Source organism: Natrix helvetica, assembly GCF_964273705.1.
Source record: "Natrix helvetica genome assembly, chromosome: 1".
NCBI lineage: Eukaryota > Metazoa > Chordata > Lepidosauria > Squamata > Natricidae > Natrix > Natrix helvetica.
In genome coordinates, this window is record NC_138548.1 from 168,894,790 (window position 1) to 168,914,243 (window position 19,454).

The 19,454-nt window shown below is 39.3% G+C and overlaps 1 protein-coding gene across 2 annotated transcripts in view; it reads right to left on the reverse strand.

Annotated features, from left to right (window-relative positions):
• CWC22 (CWC22 spliceosome associated protein homolog) overlaps nucleotides 1–19,454 on the reverse strand; it is a 49,965-nt gene that overhangs the window by 8,258 nt on the left and 22,253 nt on the right. For both annotated transcript variants that reach the window (XM_081938890.1, XM_081938889.1), the window contains exons 10-17: nucleotides 19,224–19,430; nucleotides 19,060–19,122; nucleotides 18,823–18,927; nucleotides 16,330–16,411; nucleotides 14,289–14,349; nucleotides 5,450–5,527; nucleotides 3,284–3,436; nucleotides 2,755–2,882 (exon numbers count right to left, since the gene is read on the reverse strand). In XM_081938890.1, coding sequence (XP_081795016.1) covers nucleotides 2,755–2,882; nucleotides 3,284–3,436; nucleotides 5,450–5,527; nucleotides 14,289–14,349; nucleotides 16,330–16,411; nucleotides 18,823–18,927; nucleotides 19,060–19,122; nucleotides 19,224–19,430 — 877 coding nt within the window. The remainder of the gene's footprint in view (nucleotides 1–2,754; nucleotides 2,883–3,283; nucleotides 3,437–5,449; nucleotides 5,528–14,288; nucleotides 14,350–16,329; nucleotides 16,412–18,822; nucleotides 18,928–19,059; nucleotides 19,123–19,223; nucleotides 19,431–19,454) is intronic.

The following is a 19,454-nucleotide window of genomic DNA, read 5'->3' on the forward strand; positions in this document are numbered from 1 at the left end:
AGTTTAGAATTATTTAAAACAATCAGCTTAATTTACACAGATTTGCAACTACAAAAATCTATATCTTACTAAATTCAAAACTATATTGAAAAAGTCATCTTTTTCCATAAATATACAGTCTACTGAGAGCATAGAGAGTGTGGTGGCCTACCAGTTTCCACGTCATCTGGAGGAAAATGATTATCTAGACCCGCGCCAGTCCGGCTTCCGCCCCGGTCACAGCACGGAGACGGCCTTGGTCGCGTTGGTGGATGATCTCTGGAGGGCCAGAGATAGAGGTTGTTCCTCTATCCTGGTCCTATTAGACCTCTCGGCGGCTTTTGATACCATCGACCATGGTATCCTGCTGCGCCGGCTGGAGGGGTTGGGGGTCCGGGGCACCGTTTTGCGGTGGTTCGGCTCCTACCTTTCTGGCCGGACGCAGCGTGTGTTGGCAGGAGAAGAGAGGTCGACCCTACGCCCCCTTACTTGTGGGGTGCCACAGGGGTCGGTCCTCTCGCCACTCCTGTTCAACACATATATGAAGCCGCTGGGTGAGATCATTCGTGGTTTCGGGGTGGGATACCACCTGTACGCTGATGATACTCAGCTGTACTTTTCCACCCCGAACCACCCCAACGAGGCCATCGAAGTGATGTCCCGGTGTGTGGAAGCCGTACGGATCTGGATGGATGACAACCGACTCAAGCTCAACCCCTCCAAGACGGAGTGGCTGTGGGTACCAGCTCCCCGGTTCAGCCAATTAACTCCATCATTGGCCATTGGGGGCATTCAACTTGCCCCCGTGGAGCGGGCGCGCAATTTGGGCGTCCTCCTGGATGCCCGGCTGTCCATGGATGACCATGTGACAGCCGTGGCAAGGGGGGCGTTCCACCAGGTTCGCCTGGTGCGCCAACTGCGCTCCCTACTGGACCGGGACGCCTTACGCACAGTCACTCATGCGCTGGTGACGTCTCGCTTGGACTACTGTAACGCTCTCTACATGGGGCTTCCCTTGAAATGCACCCGGAGGCTACAGTTGGTCCAGAACGCAGCCGCGCGGGTAATTATGGGGAGTACTAGGTATTCCCATGTGACACCGTTCCTGCGCGAGCTGCACTGGCTTCCTGTGGTCTATCGGGTGCGTTTCAAGGTTTTGATAACAATCTTTAAAGCGCTCCATGGCTCAGGACCTAGTTACTTGCGGGATCGTATTCTGCCCCATACATCCCTGCGACCAATCCGCTCGCACAGAGAGGGCCTCCTCCAGGTGCCGTCCACTAGACAGTGTCGGGGGGCGGCGCCTAGGAGTAGAGCCTTCTCTGTGGCGGGCCCAGCCCTGTGGAATGACCTCCCTCCGGATATTAGGAATACCTCTGACCTCCGCTCCTTTCGTATTAAGCTTAAGACCCACCTATTCCAAGTAGCTGGCCTGACTCAACTTTGATCTAACCATATCGCTCCTGACGGGTTTTTAATTGCGTATTTTAATTATATTTAATTATTTAGGGGTTTTTTAATCACTGTATTCAAATTGTTTTTTATTCATCAGCCGACCTCCTCCTTGTGTATGTCTCGGTATATGTGTCTGTTATATGTTTGTTTTGTCCACATATTTATTTCATATGTTTCATTGTACGCCGCCCCGAGTCCTTCGGGAGAGGGTGCGGCTAATAAATAAATAAATAAATATTTATTTATTTATTTATACAGGGCTGCAGTGGCACAGTGGTTAGAGTGCTACTTCTCATCACTGGCTGCCAATAGTTTGGCAGTTCAAATCTCACCAGGCTCAAGGTTGACTCAGCCTTCCATCCTTCTGAGGTGGATAAAATGAGGACCAAGATTGTTTGGGACAATATGCTGACTCTGTAAACCGCTTACAGAGGACTGTAAAGCACTGTTAAGCAGTATATAAGTCTAAGTGCTATTGCTATTGCTATACATTCTGAAGGAATACATTTTTTTTGAAAAATTCATTATGTGGAGATCTAAGGCAACTAGTGACAGAAAGAATGGCCCTAGGAAGCAGAGGTGCCACATGCCCCTATGTGGTGCCACACAAGAATTGCAACTGCCATCCAATAAGGAAACAAAAGGATTAATGATGATGAATGAAGATAGCAGATGTGGTCTGAAACAGAATATGAGAGTTGAGGGGAAAAGTAGAGACCACCCTTCCCCCTTCAATATATGAATGGGGGAAGAGTCGGGGGAGAGAAGCAAAAGTCACTTTTTTTTTTTACTGGAATCTATATTACACAGGTTGAGTTACACTTACTACCACAATATTACATCACAGCAGGTGACATCATTTACTTTTATTGTAGCTCGATGTTTCTCAACTTCAGAAACGTTAGGATGTGTGGACTTCAACTCCCCCAAAATTCTTGGGAATTGAAGTCCATATATCTCAAAGCGGATAAAGTTGGGAAGCAGTGCCTTTGCTGGTCTCAATACAGACAAGCAGGTTTAATACTTGGATGGGAGAACATGAGAAATTTCAGAAGGTGTCATACACAAACTGAGAGTTGAAAACAAAATCCCACAAGAAGGCAATGTCAAACTCTTTCCATTTTGTAATCAAAGAAACAACATGGACATACCCATGTAAGTTATTGGGACAGAGAGATTTTACCTTTTATTAAAATATATTAACTCCCTCTGAGATCTATGTGTTACTTATCAGCTTCAATGTTTACAAATCTGACAAAAATATAAACAGTCATAAACAAGATATTAGAAAAATAATGTATAATATAATTTGTTACTTACTCATCTTTCAACCTCGCATTAAGATTAGGAAGTCCCATATATTCACTAAGCTCTTGGAAGAATATTTTAACAAAAATCCTACTGGATGATGTTGTCGTTTCTTCACTTAGACAAATGCATTCCAGGACCTACAAATAGAAGGGATAACTAAATGCCAAATATTATTTTCCTCTTTAAAATAAACTAATTTTCCTTTATTCCCCAAGGCATTTTGATATCCTTGAATGGTAGCATATTCCTTGCGATAAATATTTGCTAATGGAATGGCCATCTTACAAAAACACATTCACGTTATCACTTAAGCCAAGTCTGGATTCCGAGCAAACAAACTATCTCAATTTTTCCTAAATTCAAGAAATCCTCTCTTTCAAAGCACTCACGTCCCTTACCAGACTGAAAGTCGATGTGATTCTACACTCTCAACATGTGTTTGAACTAATTCCATTTACATCTGTAGTTTAAATAAATAAAAAAACCCATTATCAAAAACCCAATGCATAGTGCAAGGCTATAAATGTTGGCTACATACACTCCATGGAAGTGAATCTGTGTATAAAAGATGAGCAAACATCTTGGCAACGTTCCTCAACTTGTTTGTTTCCAACCGATGTATGGTATCATACTGCTCTTTGAAAATTGCTTCAAATGACTCCATGTATTCTTTTTTCAACATACAGAAGCGCTAAGTATAAAATAAAAACACAGTGAAGAAAATCAAATGAGAAAATAAACCCTGATTTCAGCAGGGTGCTAGGACTAAACAGGCAAAGAAAATTAAAAATTAAAACCAAAGATAGACCTCGACTTATGAGCATAATGGAGCCTGCCCATTGTTATCCTAAGTCATGACATTCGTAAAGCAGGTCACCCACAGGATTGACCCAATTTTATGACATTATTTGCTGCAGTCATTAAGCTGCAGTTAGGTGAGTCTGTGGTCTTAACAAACACCACAATCGTTAAGCAAACTCATTGTTTGCTAGGGGTCTTTTTGCCCCAAACTGAAAGAAAACGCTGGTTTTCGGGGAAAATAGCAATGGCAATTAGACTTATATACCGATCCACACTGCTTTACAGCACTCTTTGAGCGGTTTGCAGAGTCAGCATATGGTCCCCAACAATCTGGGTACCTCATTTTACCAGTCTTGAAAGGATGGAAGTCAACCTTTAGCTGATCAGGATCGAACTTCTGGCTATGGGCAGAGTGTGCATGCAATACTGTAATCTAACCACTGTGCCACCAGGACTAGGTTGTAAACTGCTGTAATGTAACCATGGGACGATGCCAACAGTTGTGGGCACCCCAAAAGCGGTCATATGACCGTGTGGAGGATGGGCGGGCTTGCCATCAGAACATTAGAACAGAGTCATTAAGTATTTTGGGGGCAGGTCCCTTGTAACTTTGAATAGTCATTAAGGGACCAGTCATAAGTGGAGGACTACCATACTGGTTTCTTTTCTAATACTAGTTTGTTTCTAAAGACAACTAAACATAAAAAGAAGACAATTTAAGTAATAGCTGGAGAATTTTGGAGAGCAGAGTAGACATTCCACTTACTTTGTTCCATCCACCCATTTTTTCCATTGCCTTCCCTTTCTACTTCCTTCAACATTGCCAGGCAACGGAACATTTCTAGGCCATCATCTCTGCACATCCCCACATACCTCAGTTTTGCTGACTGTTACCCCAAGGAAACAATCAGTATTTGGTTTTGGACTGATGTTTCTCCCCACTCTCTTCAAATAGACAATTAGATGATGTCTATGTTCTTTCCCTCACTCTACCTCAGCGTTCTGCTTTCACAGTTATATGGGTAGTCCTCAGCTTATGACCACAATTGAGCACAAAATGTATGTTAAGTGAAAAATTTGTCCCATTTTTTTTACTTTTCTTGCCACATTTGTTAAATGAAACATTGCAGTTGTTAACTTAACAACATGGTGATTAAGGGAATCTGGGTCAGAAGGTCCTGAACACTGCAACCATCATAAATATGAGTCAGTTGTCAAGCATCTCAATGTAAATCATGTGACCATGGGGATGCTGCAATGGTCGTAAGTGTGAAAAATGGTTATAAGTCACTATTTTCAGTACCATTGGAGAGTTTGAACGGTCACTAAATGAACTGTTGTAAGTCGAGGACTACCTATATATTACCACTGGAAAGACCATCACTAAAATCACTTATTTTAGGTTGGCTGGCTTTCCTTACATCAGCACAGACCCTCTTCAGGCTTACTTTTAGCTTTACTTCTCCCTTTTGAACTGACTGCCAAAGATCAGCCTGCCATAAATACAGCATTTGCTCTGATGGTTATTACTACTGATGGTTATTACTACTAGGCCTATAATGTGGGAATCATACTGAAAAACAGGAACCCCCCTTGGAAGTGAAATATGCAGAAATTACATCCTCATAGTTCCATACTTACATTAAAAAAAAAAACACACACCTGGGAAGATGCCAGTTTTTCCTCAACGTGGTACTATTTTGCAATGTTAATAAACCATGCAATTCAAGATGCCACTATCCGTTTCGTCTTTCCAAATATAACAGCTAGGCCATAAATGAAAGGTTACCAACTGATATTGAAAAAAACACTTTTGTAAATGAGTCCTCTTTATGAGAGACTGAAAGACATGGCGAGGGGTATGGAATGGCAAGGGAGATGGAGATGACAAGTAGCAACTCACCCCAGCTAGTAAACCAAAGAATTTTTCGTATGTTCTTTGCTGAGCACAACAATCAAGAATCATGTTGCACAGTTCTTTCTGTCACAAAAAAGAAAATGACATGCTTTCAGTAAAACATTACTACAGCAATATCATGGTAATAATGCAGATTTTTTTTAAAAAAATGGGTGTTACATTAAAAATATAAATAAATTTGACTTGTAAGTCCACGAAACCCTCTGAATGCACTTAATTTTCAGTGTGAAAAGTTACTGACAGAAAGATGAAACCATAAGATGAACGATTTGTGAAAAGTTTCTACCCAGCACAATGTGTGATTGATCAGCATTGTGATCAGTGAACATACTCGTCAATAAATATTCAAGGTTTTCTGTTTGCTTAATGATAAGAAACAGCTAACTGCCATAATCTTAAAAATCCCTTGTTGTATTTTACATGAATTCAATATATTAAAACATATGTTTATTTTTACATGGCTCCGCTGGAATCATATTGCAGTCAATCAGATTTTATGTAATAAAGCAGGGCAAAGTGCTGACGCTTTTTGCTAATGAAGTCAGAGCATCTTGAAGAACAAATTACTTTTTGCTCCCTGAATAGCGGTTACCACGCTGTAATATCTCCCAGGGGTTAAAGTAATTAAATATTTCGACATTCTAAATATTTAAATATTACCCGTGATTTCTACCAGAATATCTTGAGTAATCATGTTTAGGAAAATAGATTTGCTTATAAAGTCACTCTTCCTGGCTTATTCAAAATAATCAAGCTTAGATCTCCCCATTATTTTGTACACATGATGTGATAGGAGTCATTGAGTTGCATTAGCAACACACTGTGGTTTCAGAGATTAATTGCAGCCACTGATCCACTTGTTCGAGTCTTACAATTGAATGCTACATGTGCTATTGGGACTTGCTGGCAGTTTACAGTAAATACAAGAAACCAGAACATCTATATATCAATTGTTAAAGCCAGCATATATGGTGATACAGAACTGAATATGCAGTGATTCTTGAGTTACGGCCAACAATTAAGCCCAAAATTTATGTTGCTAAATGAAACATTTGTTAAGTGAGTTTGGAGGGATGGAAGGATTTATATTCCTTGTAGACAGCTGGTCATTTGCATTCTTTCAGAGGATCGTTGAAGCAGTTGGAAAGGATGCAAATGACCAGCTGTCTGCAAAGAATATAAATCCTTCCATTCCTCATCATCCAGTCAGAGCTGAAGAGCTTCTTGGATGAGAAGTGAAATGTCTTCACGGTAGAAACAAGAAAGCTCCTGAAATAGCACCTTTGGGACAACTATGATTTGGATGACTGAAAATCTCTACAGACTTCAAGACCAATATGAAATCACTGCTTTGCTGTGGTTAATGTTAACTAGATCCTTCCGTTCTGAGCCTTTAAAGGAAATTCTGCAATGCTGATTTTTTTTAATTAAATTGAATACTAGTTGATAACCCGGAGTTGCCCGGGTATTTATTTATAAAGGGGGGGGGGGGGGAATGTCCAGACCAAACATAATTTCTAAAGTTGGATTTTCCCCCTTACCAGAGGGGGCCCCCTTGTGGAGTACTGTGAAGCCATTACCATGGCAACTCCACTGTTATATAGTAGAAGCCATTTTAAGGCACAACAGGCTGTATCTTAACAGAACCCCCCCCCCCCACCTCCCGAGGAGTGTCTTACTCCCACAGTATTTGTTTCCAGAGATTAAGTCATCTGTGTACCAATTCTGGTTGAAATTGCTCGAGGCGTTCCAGAGTTATGCTGGAAAATACACACATACACAGCCATTTATATATAGAAAAGAGAGATTGATTAACAAATTGATAATCTTTCCCTGTAGTTAACTCTGCTCAGGCAAACACGCAAACCTGTCGAATGATGGTAAATATTTGTCCAGAATCAAATATAGAAAGCAATGCATCTATACTGGGCCACGTGCAGTTCCCTTAAAAGACACCCCACTCCCCTTCATTCATAACTGACAAGGGGTGTATTTGTGTGTCACACAATTAGTTCCCAAAAAGCAACCTTAACATCTTTTGGGCAAAGGATGGTTCTCCAGTGAGATTCTAACAGTAATATACTGTTAGTATAAATCACTTTTAAAGCAGTTGACGAAGAAACAGCTAATGAGATTTCATAGGAAGAGCAAAGACAGAAAAGCATCAGTTTTATATTGCCGCTTCTTTGCCATTTCAAACGTTCCTTCTTCAGGATTTAACCATAACTTTCTTCTAGTTAATCCCAAGGGTTTTATCATCAGATTCCCCTTCGTCTCTTTTTTTTTTCTGTAAACATCAAGGATATGCCTCAGATTAAAAGTGGGAAAGCGTTAAACTCGATTACTTTCATTTTGATGGAACGGCTATTCTGCTACCTCTGGGACTGTCATCTGTTTATTTTTGCTGACCATTTTCTTCGGGTATTCTAGTTGACTTGAAGGCAATACATTTATTGACTTTGAATCAATACATCATTTCCTAGTTTGATGCTTATTCTATATTAATTAATTTAGTGAAGAAACAAGCTACTGTCCTTTTCCCTACAACTGCAATATAGGCCTATAATTTCATTAATTCAATAAACAAGTACTATTAGTAAATAAATGTAGTAGAATCGAAAGCAAAATATTTTGGGCAACTTTTTTTTAAAACACTGAAAAGGACTGCAGGTTCATTGGCCAAAAATGTATGTGTCGTCCGTCCATCCCCTCCCCCAGTTAAAGACAACCTTTATTTTTAGAGTCATAAAACATTCTCATATTGTAGTATACCAGGCCATATTTTGTATGCAGACACACATGGATTTAAATAGCAGGATACAATTGTTTTTATACCTACCGGTATTAGTTTCAAAATTTGGCAAATTTGGTGTATTGGGATGGGAGTAAATGACCAAATGTATCGTTTTTCATAATTTTATAAACATTTTAATGTATCATTTTATTCAGTAAACACTGCAAGTTGCAATGAAACAATATGTGTAAGTTTGCAGCCTCAAAAAGGAACAAACTGAAGTGGACATTAGTACCAGCATGAATAATGCAATAAGGCTTTTAAAATGTTGGCCCAGGGTGAGTGATGAATTAGCAAAAGGCCCAATTTTTGTACAATCTATCAGGCCCCCAAAAGGTATTCAAGTGCTTTTTTCATAAAACTTATTTTTTGGTTCCTATTCATTTAGATACTCTTGTTTTCCCGAAAATAAGACAGGGTCTTATTTTCTTTTGACCCTTGAAATAAGCCAAGTGCCTTAGTTTCGAGGAGTTCTTATTATTTTTGAGGTGCAGGAGGCGGTGAGTGTGGTCACTTCATGGCTGCTGCTGTGTTGCAAAATTTTTGGGGAAGGCTTATTTTTGGGGGAGGGTTTATTTTGCACATGCGCTCAAAAGCCTGATTGGGCTTATTATCCGGGGAGGTCTTATTTTCAGGGAAACAGGGTAGCTAACTGAATTCTGATGCAATTCCATTATTTGCAAATACAGTATAGATCTGATACAAAATATGCATTCAAACACCACCACCACCCAATTTTTAGGATATAATCCTGAAGCTTCCTTCATCTATTAGGAAGTACCCAAGGTGCCTTTGGGACCAGTCATAAAATCTCAGGCTACCTTCCCAATTTGGTGCGGGGACAGTGGGAAGAGGTTGTGCTATGTAATCCACCTTGATCTCCTGAATGAAAGGCTGACTATAAATCAAATGGATGAATCAATCAATTACAGGTAGTCCTCAACTTATGACAATTGGGACCAGAATTCACATCGTAAATTGTTGCAGTCACGAGTCAGGTTGGACTCAATTTTATGGCAATTTTTTGCAGTGGTTGTTAAGCGAATCACCATGGTTGTTAAGTGAACCCAGCTTCCCCAATGGCTGTCCTTTTGTCAGAAGTGGGCCAAAAAGGTAACGATTGCAATGACGCGATTGCAGGATGCTACAGTCATAAATAGGAGCCAGCTGCCAAGTGCCCAAATTACAATCACATAATTGCAAGGGTTTGAACCGTTGTTAAATGAATGGTTTGTAAGTCAAGGACTACCTGTAAATCAATAGATCGCCTTTTCATTTTGTCTTAGCACAGCTATGTTGTGCGATAAAATCTGGTCTGTAAAGCCTGTACCTCACAAATTAATCTTACCCTATCCAGACTTCTTCACAGCTTTCTAGCTCATTTTACTGCAAGATAGAGGGTGTGTGGGTGCAACACACTAGGTATGGCTTATTAATAATGGATAAAAGATTTAAACTCAAATACTCAAATATTAAACCACAGCAGCACACAACATTTTCCTCTTTCTAAATCCTTGTGATAGGTATCTGATTTGTCCTGTTTTTCCCTCGCATACAAATATATTCAGATGTCTAATGAGTTATTTGGGACAGCAGTTACCATGTGCAGCAATATTCCCCAAACTTTTTTTTTTTTAATCCCAAACCCCTGCAAGCACGTAGGGGTGAAAATGTTCAGCTCAGCAGAGCGATAAATGCTGCCGAAAAGACTCGGTTGGTCTCAGCAGCCAGTTTTACATCCAGAAGCTAGAATGAACTCTTCTGTAAACAGAGACAGTGTTAAGATAAATAACCATAGGAGAGACCGTGGATTTAGATTACAGTTAAGAATACCCAGGTTTAAGCAGAAATTGAACTATTTTTCTGGTTTGGTTGACAAGCTTTAGCACAAGCATAAAGCGCTGTTTTCCCTGACCTGGCTCCTTCCAGATGTTTGGATTTCAAGCCCCAGGATTCTGAGCAAAACAGGGTCATTGATGGAAACTCGAGACCACCCAGGATGGGGTGTTGAAAAAATAAATACGTCTCTTCTGCCTACATCTAGTCAGGAAAACACAACATTGATGGCTAGGCACAAGGCAAGTTCTTCTTGAGGATACATCCCCTTTCTATCAGCAAAGAAGGAGCCCTTTTGCTACGTGTATATTAATTACACCGTATATGACAGTAACTACTTTGTAGATGATAAGAACAAGTTTATATTGAATTAAGGGTGGCGAGTAGAGTCCTTCAGTGTCGGGTTCTAATGAGAACGCTGCTGTTCTGGAGGGCGGGGGGAGGCACCATGGGTGGAATGGTTTGCATGCTTTTGCTTTACTGAAACTGCTTGGGAATTGAGGGGGGGAGACGTGGCCATCCCGGGTATTCAAGGTCACAGTCTCCCGAGTACGACCTCTTCTCACCATCCCGCCTCGGAGATTCTCACAATACTTTTATGGCAATTTATTGGCTACAGATGGACACTAGGGATATTGGGGATAGGGGTTGAGGGGAAAATTCAGCCTAATGCTTTGTGCCTGAATTCAGACTCTGCCTGTCTTCTCTGTAATCACTCACTCTCAGTAAAAGTTCCCTTTGAAATGTACATTGTTTCAGGAGTTTTACTTTCTTGGGAAGTTAGCTGAGGCAGGGCCTTACATTTAGGCAGAAATGGAATAGAGAAAAGTTCCATGATATACAGTGTATTTCACATATAATCACATGATGTGGCTTGCCTCTGGATATAATACTAAACTATGATTTCAATGTGAACAAAGAGGCATGAGATCATAAATTCCTTCCTCCAATAAAACAGTGAGGCTGAAATTATCAGCTTCCTGTTCCTTGGCTTACACATTTCCTTCTGGCAAGAAAAGGTTGAAACTTCTAGCTTTCTTCATGACTCTTTTGGATACATTCCACTGAATTTCCTTAAAGCCAATCTTTTTAACTGACAGAAGGGGAAAACTATTAAACAGAAGAGTGGAGAATCATTAAAAATACAGATCTGTTAAGATTAAGTGTAATGAAAGGAAATTAAATAAAATGTATTTACTGCCTCAGCCCCAGCCTTTGTTTTTGGGAAAGTTACACAAATTTGTTTTAGGTTGCCAGGAGATCAGTGGAAACATTTAATAATAGTGTCAGCAAAATATGAGCACAGGCATAAGTTTACCTTTCATTGTACATACATAACCAATTTCATTGTATTTAAGTACAATGACAATAAAGATTATACTTATATATAATATACAATTTCTAGAAATATATTCTTGTAAGTAAAATTGCTCAACTTCGGTGTTCAGTGTATTTTCACGTGTTAGAAAAATCTGTGCAAAGCAATCATCTATATACATTCTATCTGGAGAGCAACTTCCTGAAAAAATTGGAAAATTATAACTTTACTGTTTTAAACACACACACACACACACACACACACACACACACACACACACACACAAACGCCTTCAAATCAATGTTGACTCCTGGCAACTGACTGAACTAGTTCCTGCAATTTTCTTGGCAAGATTTTTGAAGTGATTTGCCTTGTCTGCTTCCTAGGCCAGAGACAAAGGCAGACAGGTGCAAGGTCACCCAGTTGGCTTTGTGCCCAAGTTGGGACTAGAAGCCCCCCATCTCCCAGTTTTTAACCACTACACCAAAGCTCTCTTAACAGTAAATACAGCTAGTCCTTGACTTACGACCAAAATTGAAAACTGAGCCCAAAAGTTCACTGCTATGCAAGACAGTGGTTAAGTGAATTTTGTCCCATTTAACAAGCGAATCACTGCACTTGTTAAGTAAGTCACACTGTTAAATGTCAAGTGAATCTGTCTTCCCCACTGACTTTGCTTGTCAGAAGGTCACAAAAAATCTTCACACGACCTTGGGACTCTGCAAATACATGCCAGTTGTCAAGCATCCAAATTTAGATCATGTGATCATGGGGATGGCTACAACAGTCGTAAGTTCAAAAACGGTCATAAGTCACCTTTTTTTAGTGTTGTTGCAATTTCACATGAACTAAACGAATTCACTAAACGAATGTTTGTAAGTCAAGGACTACCTGTGCTTGACTTGTTGTTATTTTACCTTACATTTTTATACCTAAGTCAAAATGGCATATATAGCTAATATTCCTGCCTATTTCCCCATAGCAACAGCACTGTGAGGTGGTTGGGCTGGGAACAAGTGCCTAACCCACAGTTGCCCAGTTGGCTTTCATGCCTAAGGGAAACCTAAACGCACAGCATCCTGGTTTATAAGCCATCATCTTAACCACTAGATGAAACTGGTTCTAATAATAATAATTGTAGTAGCAAGGAACAGCAGAAAAGAAATAGAGAAAAACACAAAATGCAAAGACCTGCAAATAGAAGAATAACTATGGCAAAATGTCTATGGAGATTGTCAGTCATCCAGGCCGTGGTTGTCCCAAAGGTGTTTTTTCTTTTCTTTTCCCAAGAGGCAACTGGATTTCCTTTGTTTTTCTTTGAAGATGTTTTGCTTCTCATCTAAGAAGCTTCTTCAGCTCTGACTGGATGGTGGAGAATGGAAGGATTTATACTCCTTGCAGACAGCTGGACATTTGCATTCTTGGATGAGAAGCGAAACGCCTTTAAAGAAAAACAAAGAAAATCCAGTGGCCTCTTGTAAAAAAAAAAAAAGCACCTTTGGGTCAACTATGGCAAAAGAAAGCAGAAACAGTACCAACTGTAACAGATCCCTTAAGTGCAATCCCAAAACAAGGGGAGCCCCACTTGAACACCACTGGCATTGACAAAATCATCACCAGTCAATTGCTGAAGGCTCAGAGCATACTATATATTCTGCAAGGATACCTTTAACACCATCAAGTAACAACATCTGCCTATCTCACGTCCTTGACAGGATGTTGAAAATCCAAATCCAGCCTAAACATGCGGGTGGATGTGCAACCAATCATAAAAATGAAAAAGATGATATGTTCATCCCAATCAATCAATTGTAAAACCAATGTGGGTGGTGTGTTCAAAATTTATAATAGCTAGTAAATTAATAATCCGCAGCATCCCATGATTAAAACTGTCACCTTCACTTTAAGGGAACTAGCTGGATTTGTGTCAGAACCTACTTCTGGGGGGGGTGGGGACTTCTCTCAACCTACTTCCAAGAGCTTCCATAGGTAAATTCATCCTGCATCACAGTACCTTTTGATTCATTGCTGTAATCTACAGAGACTCCCATGGTTTTCAACAACGAAGGAACAGAAAACAAAAACAAACAACTACTCAGAGATCACCCACTCACTTTTCCCCTAATGCCTTCCAGAAAAATTGTTTCCATGGAATTCTGGAAGACTGTAAGGGAAGTGGGTAATTGGCCACCAAAGACAAGACTCGTCACAGCATAAGCTCTACAGCAGAGAAAGATAATGGGCATATCCCTGCACTGTTAACCTCCCACCATGGAGAACCGCAAAGAAATTTTAACAGGGATGGGTTTCAAACTTTTTTTTAAAAAAAAATTAATCCTTTTTATCAAACAAGTGTACATAAAAATGGAACAATTTACTACCTACTTTTTTTAAAAAGGAAAAAAAACATAGCACAACAAATAAAAACAAAACACCCAAAAATCTGTAATTACAACTATATTTCCAAATCACCTGATTTTATGCATTATTTATTTTATTTTTCACATTTTTGAACTATTCGTCTCCCTTGGGGGGAGGGAGAGGACTTTTAAAAGGGGAAAATAAGCTTTCAATTGTTTCACCAAGCCCATCCAAGTTCTTCCAAAGGAAGAGATAGCGTGACATTTTCTGATTGACAATTATGTAAGTTTCTCAAAAATGGCTAATTAGACACACACACACACACACACACACACAGATTTGCTCATGACACACCCCAGGGTCACAACCAACTGTGGGAGAACCTCCATACTAGGCATCAGCTGCTATACTATACAAAACATGATTGTCTCAGTAAGTGTATTTTTAATGCCCTTTTAGGAATGGAAAAGCAAAAAAAAAACAAAAAACCATAAGAAACCCTTTTTAAGACTTACCGTTTGACTGTCAGGAAAATCCATCTTCAATAGTTTATGGGCACATTCCTCAAAATCTAAACTAAAGACAGAGAAAGGGAAAATATGCATTTATCTGTACATAACTGACTTTCATCCCTAACATGGTCTAAGCTTCTCACAAAACCTCAAAGTGACTTTGGTGCGACATGAAAACCATGCTTAAGACATGCTTAACCATGGTTAAGACATCTACACTCCAATGTTTATAATGTAAGAATTCATTTTAACTGTACAAGAACCTCCAGAACTTCCTATATGCAGGACCTCTCTTGCTGAAGTCAGACACTCCTTGTCACTTGATTTATCACTGGTCTCTGAGCCTTAAATCTGTTGAAATAGGTTTACGTGACAGTATAAAGCGTTTCCATGACTACTATCAACTTGAGAAGGGGGAGAAAATGCCATGCATACTTTTGGCCAGAGTAAAAGTTTCATATTTCTATAACTGGGATGTGAATGCGCATGTCCAGAACCCTGCCGTAATGTCCTGTTGGAGAATGTGATTGATGACTTCAGCCAGAAGGGAGGGGATACAAGGGTAAAGTTCAGACGCCATTAAGTGGAAGTTAGTTTCGGCTCCACAGAAGTCCGTGCCAAGATGTTAGTCCTAATAAATGAATGGTGTTTTTTTTTAACTTTGTCTCTAATTAGGTCAGCTCTTGGAAACTTTACAACTAGTTTGCTATAGCAGTAAGGTACCAAAGTAGAAAACCAGGAGACAGTGAGTTCTATTCTTGCCTTAAGCATTAAATCAGCTGAGTGAACTTGAGTCCGTCATTCTCAGTCCTAGTATGAAGACCATAGAAAGTCCACTTTCAAAAATCTTACCAAAATATTGTTGAGACTTGTCCAGGCAGCTGCCAGGAGTCAACACTGACTCAAAGGTATTCACACAAAGGTATACACACATACAGGTACACTTACAAGAAGTTCATTAAAGAAAGAAAACAATGCATATATATCAATGCATGAAAACTCCATTTTCCTCCTCATTAAAAAGCACAATGTATTTTATAGTCATGTACACTTCTGTTGAAAAATAATTCTATTTTAGCAATTAAATGGTTTTTTTCCATGTGCTCCAGCCAAAGCCAATAGATTTTCAGACGGACTAAAAACAAGATGATTCTCATTTGTGAGTCATTATTACTGTAACATCATATTAAACAGAAATGTACCAATTCTAGTAAACAAATTAAAATACTGGCTTTTTCCACAATGTAATTTCATAGAATAACGGTTTTGACGTAAAGAAGGCAATAGAAACATTTGCAAACATTTGCAAATATTTTTAGTTCTATGCCATTTTCTTTTATTCTACAAGTGCAGATTTGTCCGTTTTAAATGTATGATTTTTCTAATTTCAATAGATTCAGATTGAGAATCCTTCCACAATTTGTAATTTTACTGGTATAAGGTAAAGGTAAAGGTTCCCTTGCACATATGAACTAGTCGTTCGCAACTCTAGGGGGCGGTGCTCATCTCCGTTTCAAAGCCGAAGAGCCAGCGCTGTCCGAAGATGTCTCCGTGATCATGTGGCCAGCATGACTAAACAACAAAGGAACACGGAACGCTGTTACCTTCCCACCAAAGGTGGTTCCTAATTTTTTACTTGCATTTTTACATGCTTTTGAACTGCTAGGTTGGCAGAAGCTGGGATAAGTAACGGAAGCTTACTCCGTTACGTGGCAGTAGAGATTAAAACCGCCGAACTGCTGACCTTTCTGATCGACAAGCTCAACGTCTTAGCCACTGAGCCACTGCGTCCCATACATGTATACATGACTGTAAATCTTCAATGAGAGGAATCTGAAGAGTTGCAGTCCAACAAATTTGAAAGGAATCAGCTTGGTGCGTGATAATTTTGAAATGCAGTTCTACATATAAAGAAAAATGTGCAAGTGCTATAGATTGAAGCTAACATTTTGCATGGTGTCATCTAGGATGCTAGGTTGAAAAGGGCCTGCGATTTATGCTATAAGGGTGTTAAATTTCAACTCAGAGTTACGTTTCATTTTACCTTGACTGGATTGCAAGGTAAATAGTTCGCCGGAAGGAAACCAAGTTAACTTCCGTTTTGTCGTAGATGGTAACTTTTTGTCCTTGATCAATAAAAGGAAACAAACAAAAGATTAGGATAAACCATTCAGGAAAATAATTGCATAGCATTGCCAACACATTGTTTCAGATATGATTGTTCAAAATAAATGACTTAGTCATGAAAAATACCTGAACTTGGAAGCTAAGCAGGGATGGGCCTGGATAATATTTGATAGGAAACTCTCCAGGAAGCCCAGCAAAAAAGGCTAGACACTGAAGTTTAAAAACATTCTGAAAGGAAGCAACCTCAGACAAAAGGAATTATCTTTGACTTAAAAATGTATGTGAGGAAAAAATAGCATGTTTCACAGTCATCCCAATTCGGTGTACAGCTTTTGGGTTTAATAGACAATTTAATAGAGAATTTAATAGAGAAACAATGAGTTTTCAACCTGGCTTGATATATAAATGATCAAGCGAATAGAGGGGGAATTCTCTTGCAATAGAACATGAGGTAAGATTTCATCATGATGCATAACTAAATGAACTGTTTTAATGTAAATAAATACCCAGAGTATTTAAATAAGCTCTGTTCATGATGACAGTCTGCAATAATTACAATCTTCTATTTTTATTTTTTGCCCTGACAAACAATGCTTTCCTACTGTTTAAAAAACAATATTTTTCAGATTAAACATCCATCTCAATGTGTTCTTATATTTCTATATCACCATTTTCTACTGTGTAAATATTTTTACAGATATTAATTGCAGACTGTCAAAATATGCTACGCTGCTTTATTTGAGAACCATAAGGGGTGATACATGCAAAACAACATTCACATTCCCACTTTTGTAAACAGTAATAGTTAGCAGTGGGCAAGATTCAGTCAAGATAAAAGTTTTAACATTTGGTTTCAAGGGAAATACTTTTAAACAAACCTTAATCCCGGTAGTAAACTTTGTAGATTTTATGTGGGTTTTAAAGGCTGACTGAATGCATATTGTATTATTATACTTAATATTTGGGCCAGGCACTCCATTAAAAGCCCAACAAAAATACTATACGTCTCTATAAAACTGTATTTAGAATTGTAATGAAAATTAATGTAGAACAAGAAAAGACATTTAAAACAAAAGTAACACTTTTGGTGGTTCTCTCCATTTGGAATATCATGCCTTCAGAAATTAGACTGGTCCCTCTTTCATAAGTACCTAAAGGCTTGGTTTTGTTAGTAGGCCTGGGGAACCCAGAGTGGGATGGAGCCCATCAAATGGCTCATTTGACTGTGTGATGTTGCTGGACAGGTGGGTGTGTGGAGGGGGGGGGATCGTTTTTTTTTTTCTATACTGTGTTTTTATTGCTTGTGAATCACTTATTGTTGCTGTGAGATTAGGCAGCTATATAAATGTTCTAAATGAATAAAATATGTATCTTTGGCAATGACAGAAGCAGGTAAGAAGAAAAAAAGCTAATGCTTACAGTTGAAAATTAAAAGTTGAATGCAAAAATGAAATAAAATGTGTGGATGCTAGTTCTGACTGTAATCAAAACAACACTGGGCTTCCGTTTCTTAAACTGCTTTTCCAGTAGAAACATGAAGTCAAGATTTTCGAAAGTAGATTAATTAGGCACAGGGGCTAATTTTCAAAAACTTTTTTTACCTATTCACTTACCTCAAGTGAATACTTTTAACTATGCACAGAAATGTTCTGATTTAAGGGTAGCAAGTATAGCTAAATCACCCTTGATCTACAAAGATTCACCTTTGCTAAGTCAGTACACTTTCCTGAGCACAACACAGAACGCCTATGATGTTCATATAAATTTTCCCCAGTGCTAACATCTGGTCTGCTTCCATGTTCAATTCAAGGTGTTGGTTATGGTCTTTAAAACCCTACATGGCATGATTACCTGTGAAGCTTTGGTTACCTGTGAAGCTCTTTTTACCCCATTACACCAGTTCCCACCCAGTCAGGTAGGGAGGGCATGCTGGGGACCCATCAGTTAAAGAATTGTGTCTGGAGGAGTCCAGGAACGAAGCATTCTCCGCCACTGCCCCTGGGAAAATTCTTCCCCCCGAGGCAAAGCAGGGCCCCACTCTCGTGGCCTCTTGGAAATGTCCAATGACCTTTGTCAGTGGCTCTGACAACTTGCTTGGGGAGAGATGGAGGTGCATACGGCCATGGGGCTGGTAAGTGCCTCGAAGGCCCTCCCCTGCTTTGTAATTCTGAATTTTAAATGTTTTATTCTTGTTTTAATCCGGTTCATATTATAATATTTATACTGTTTTTCTGTTTTTAAATCTTTTTTGTGCAATACCCAGAGTTGCTCTGTGAGGGAGATGGGTGGTTTCCAAATGTGATAATTAAATAGATGTAATATAAACCAAATGTAGATTTATTGTCCGGCCATAGTGTATTACCCAGAGCTCTGAGTAGTTTACCCCGCTTAGTTTAAATGGAACTCTTACCATCTTCATCCTCCTCTTCCTCCTCTCTTTCTTCCTCATCCTCTTCTTCACTACTACCAGCATCCTCATCAGCTTCTGAGTCACTGTCACCTTCATCCAGGATTTCTACATTACAAAAAAAAAAAAAAAACACCCCAAATTCAAATTAACAGATTGGATTGAGTCAGCAGCATTTAGGCCAGAGAAGTGCCTTAGAAATAAACAGCCGTGCCCAATCAAGAACTTGAACCCCCATACCTTTTTTCAGAGTTTTGTACTTCTCTTCATTTTCCACAAATTCAGGGTCCATTTTGAAGACATCTTCCCAAAAGGAGAAAGAAAAAAACACCATTGAAATTATTGTGCTCTTTCACATTTCTAAATCACAACAAGCCCACGTCTGATTTCAAAATCATACTTACTGAGAATGTCATCGGGATTGTATTCGTCTTCCAAAGGCAACATGTGGGTAAACTGATCCTCCTCCTCCACAAGGTCAAGTCCTTCTAGAATTACTGGGTGATCTTTGAATCCATCTTTGCGCACCGCAAACATGACTTCAATCATGTATTGGACACGCTTGTCAGTCTCAGATTCATGAAGGACGTGGCGAAGGCGGTCAAAGATGGCTGCGGGGTAAAATCGGTTAGATC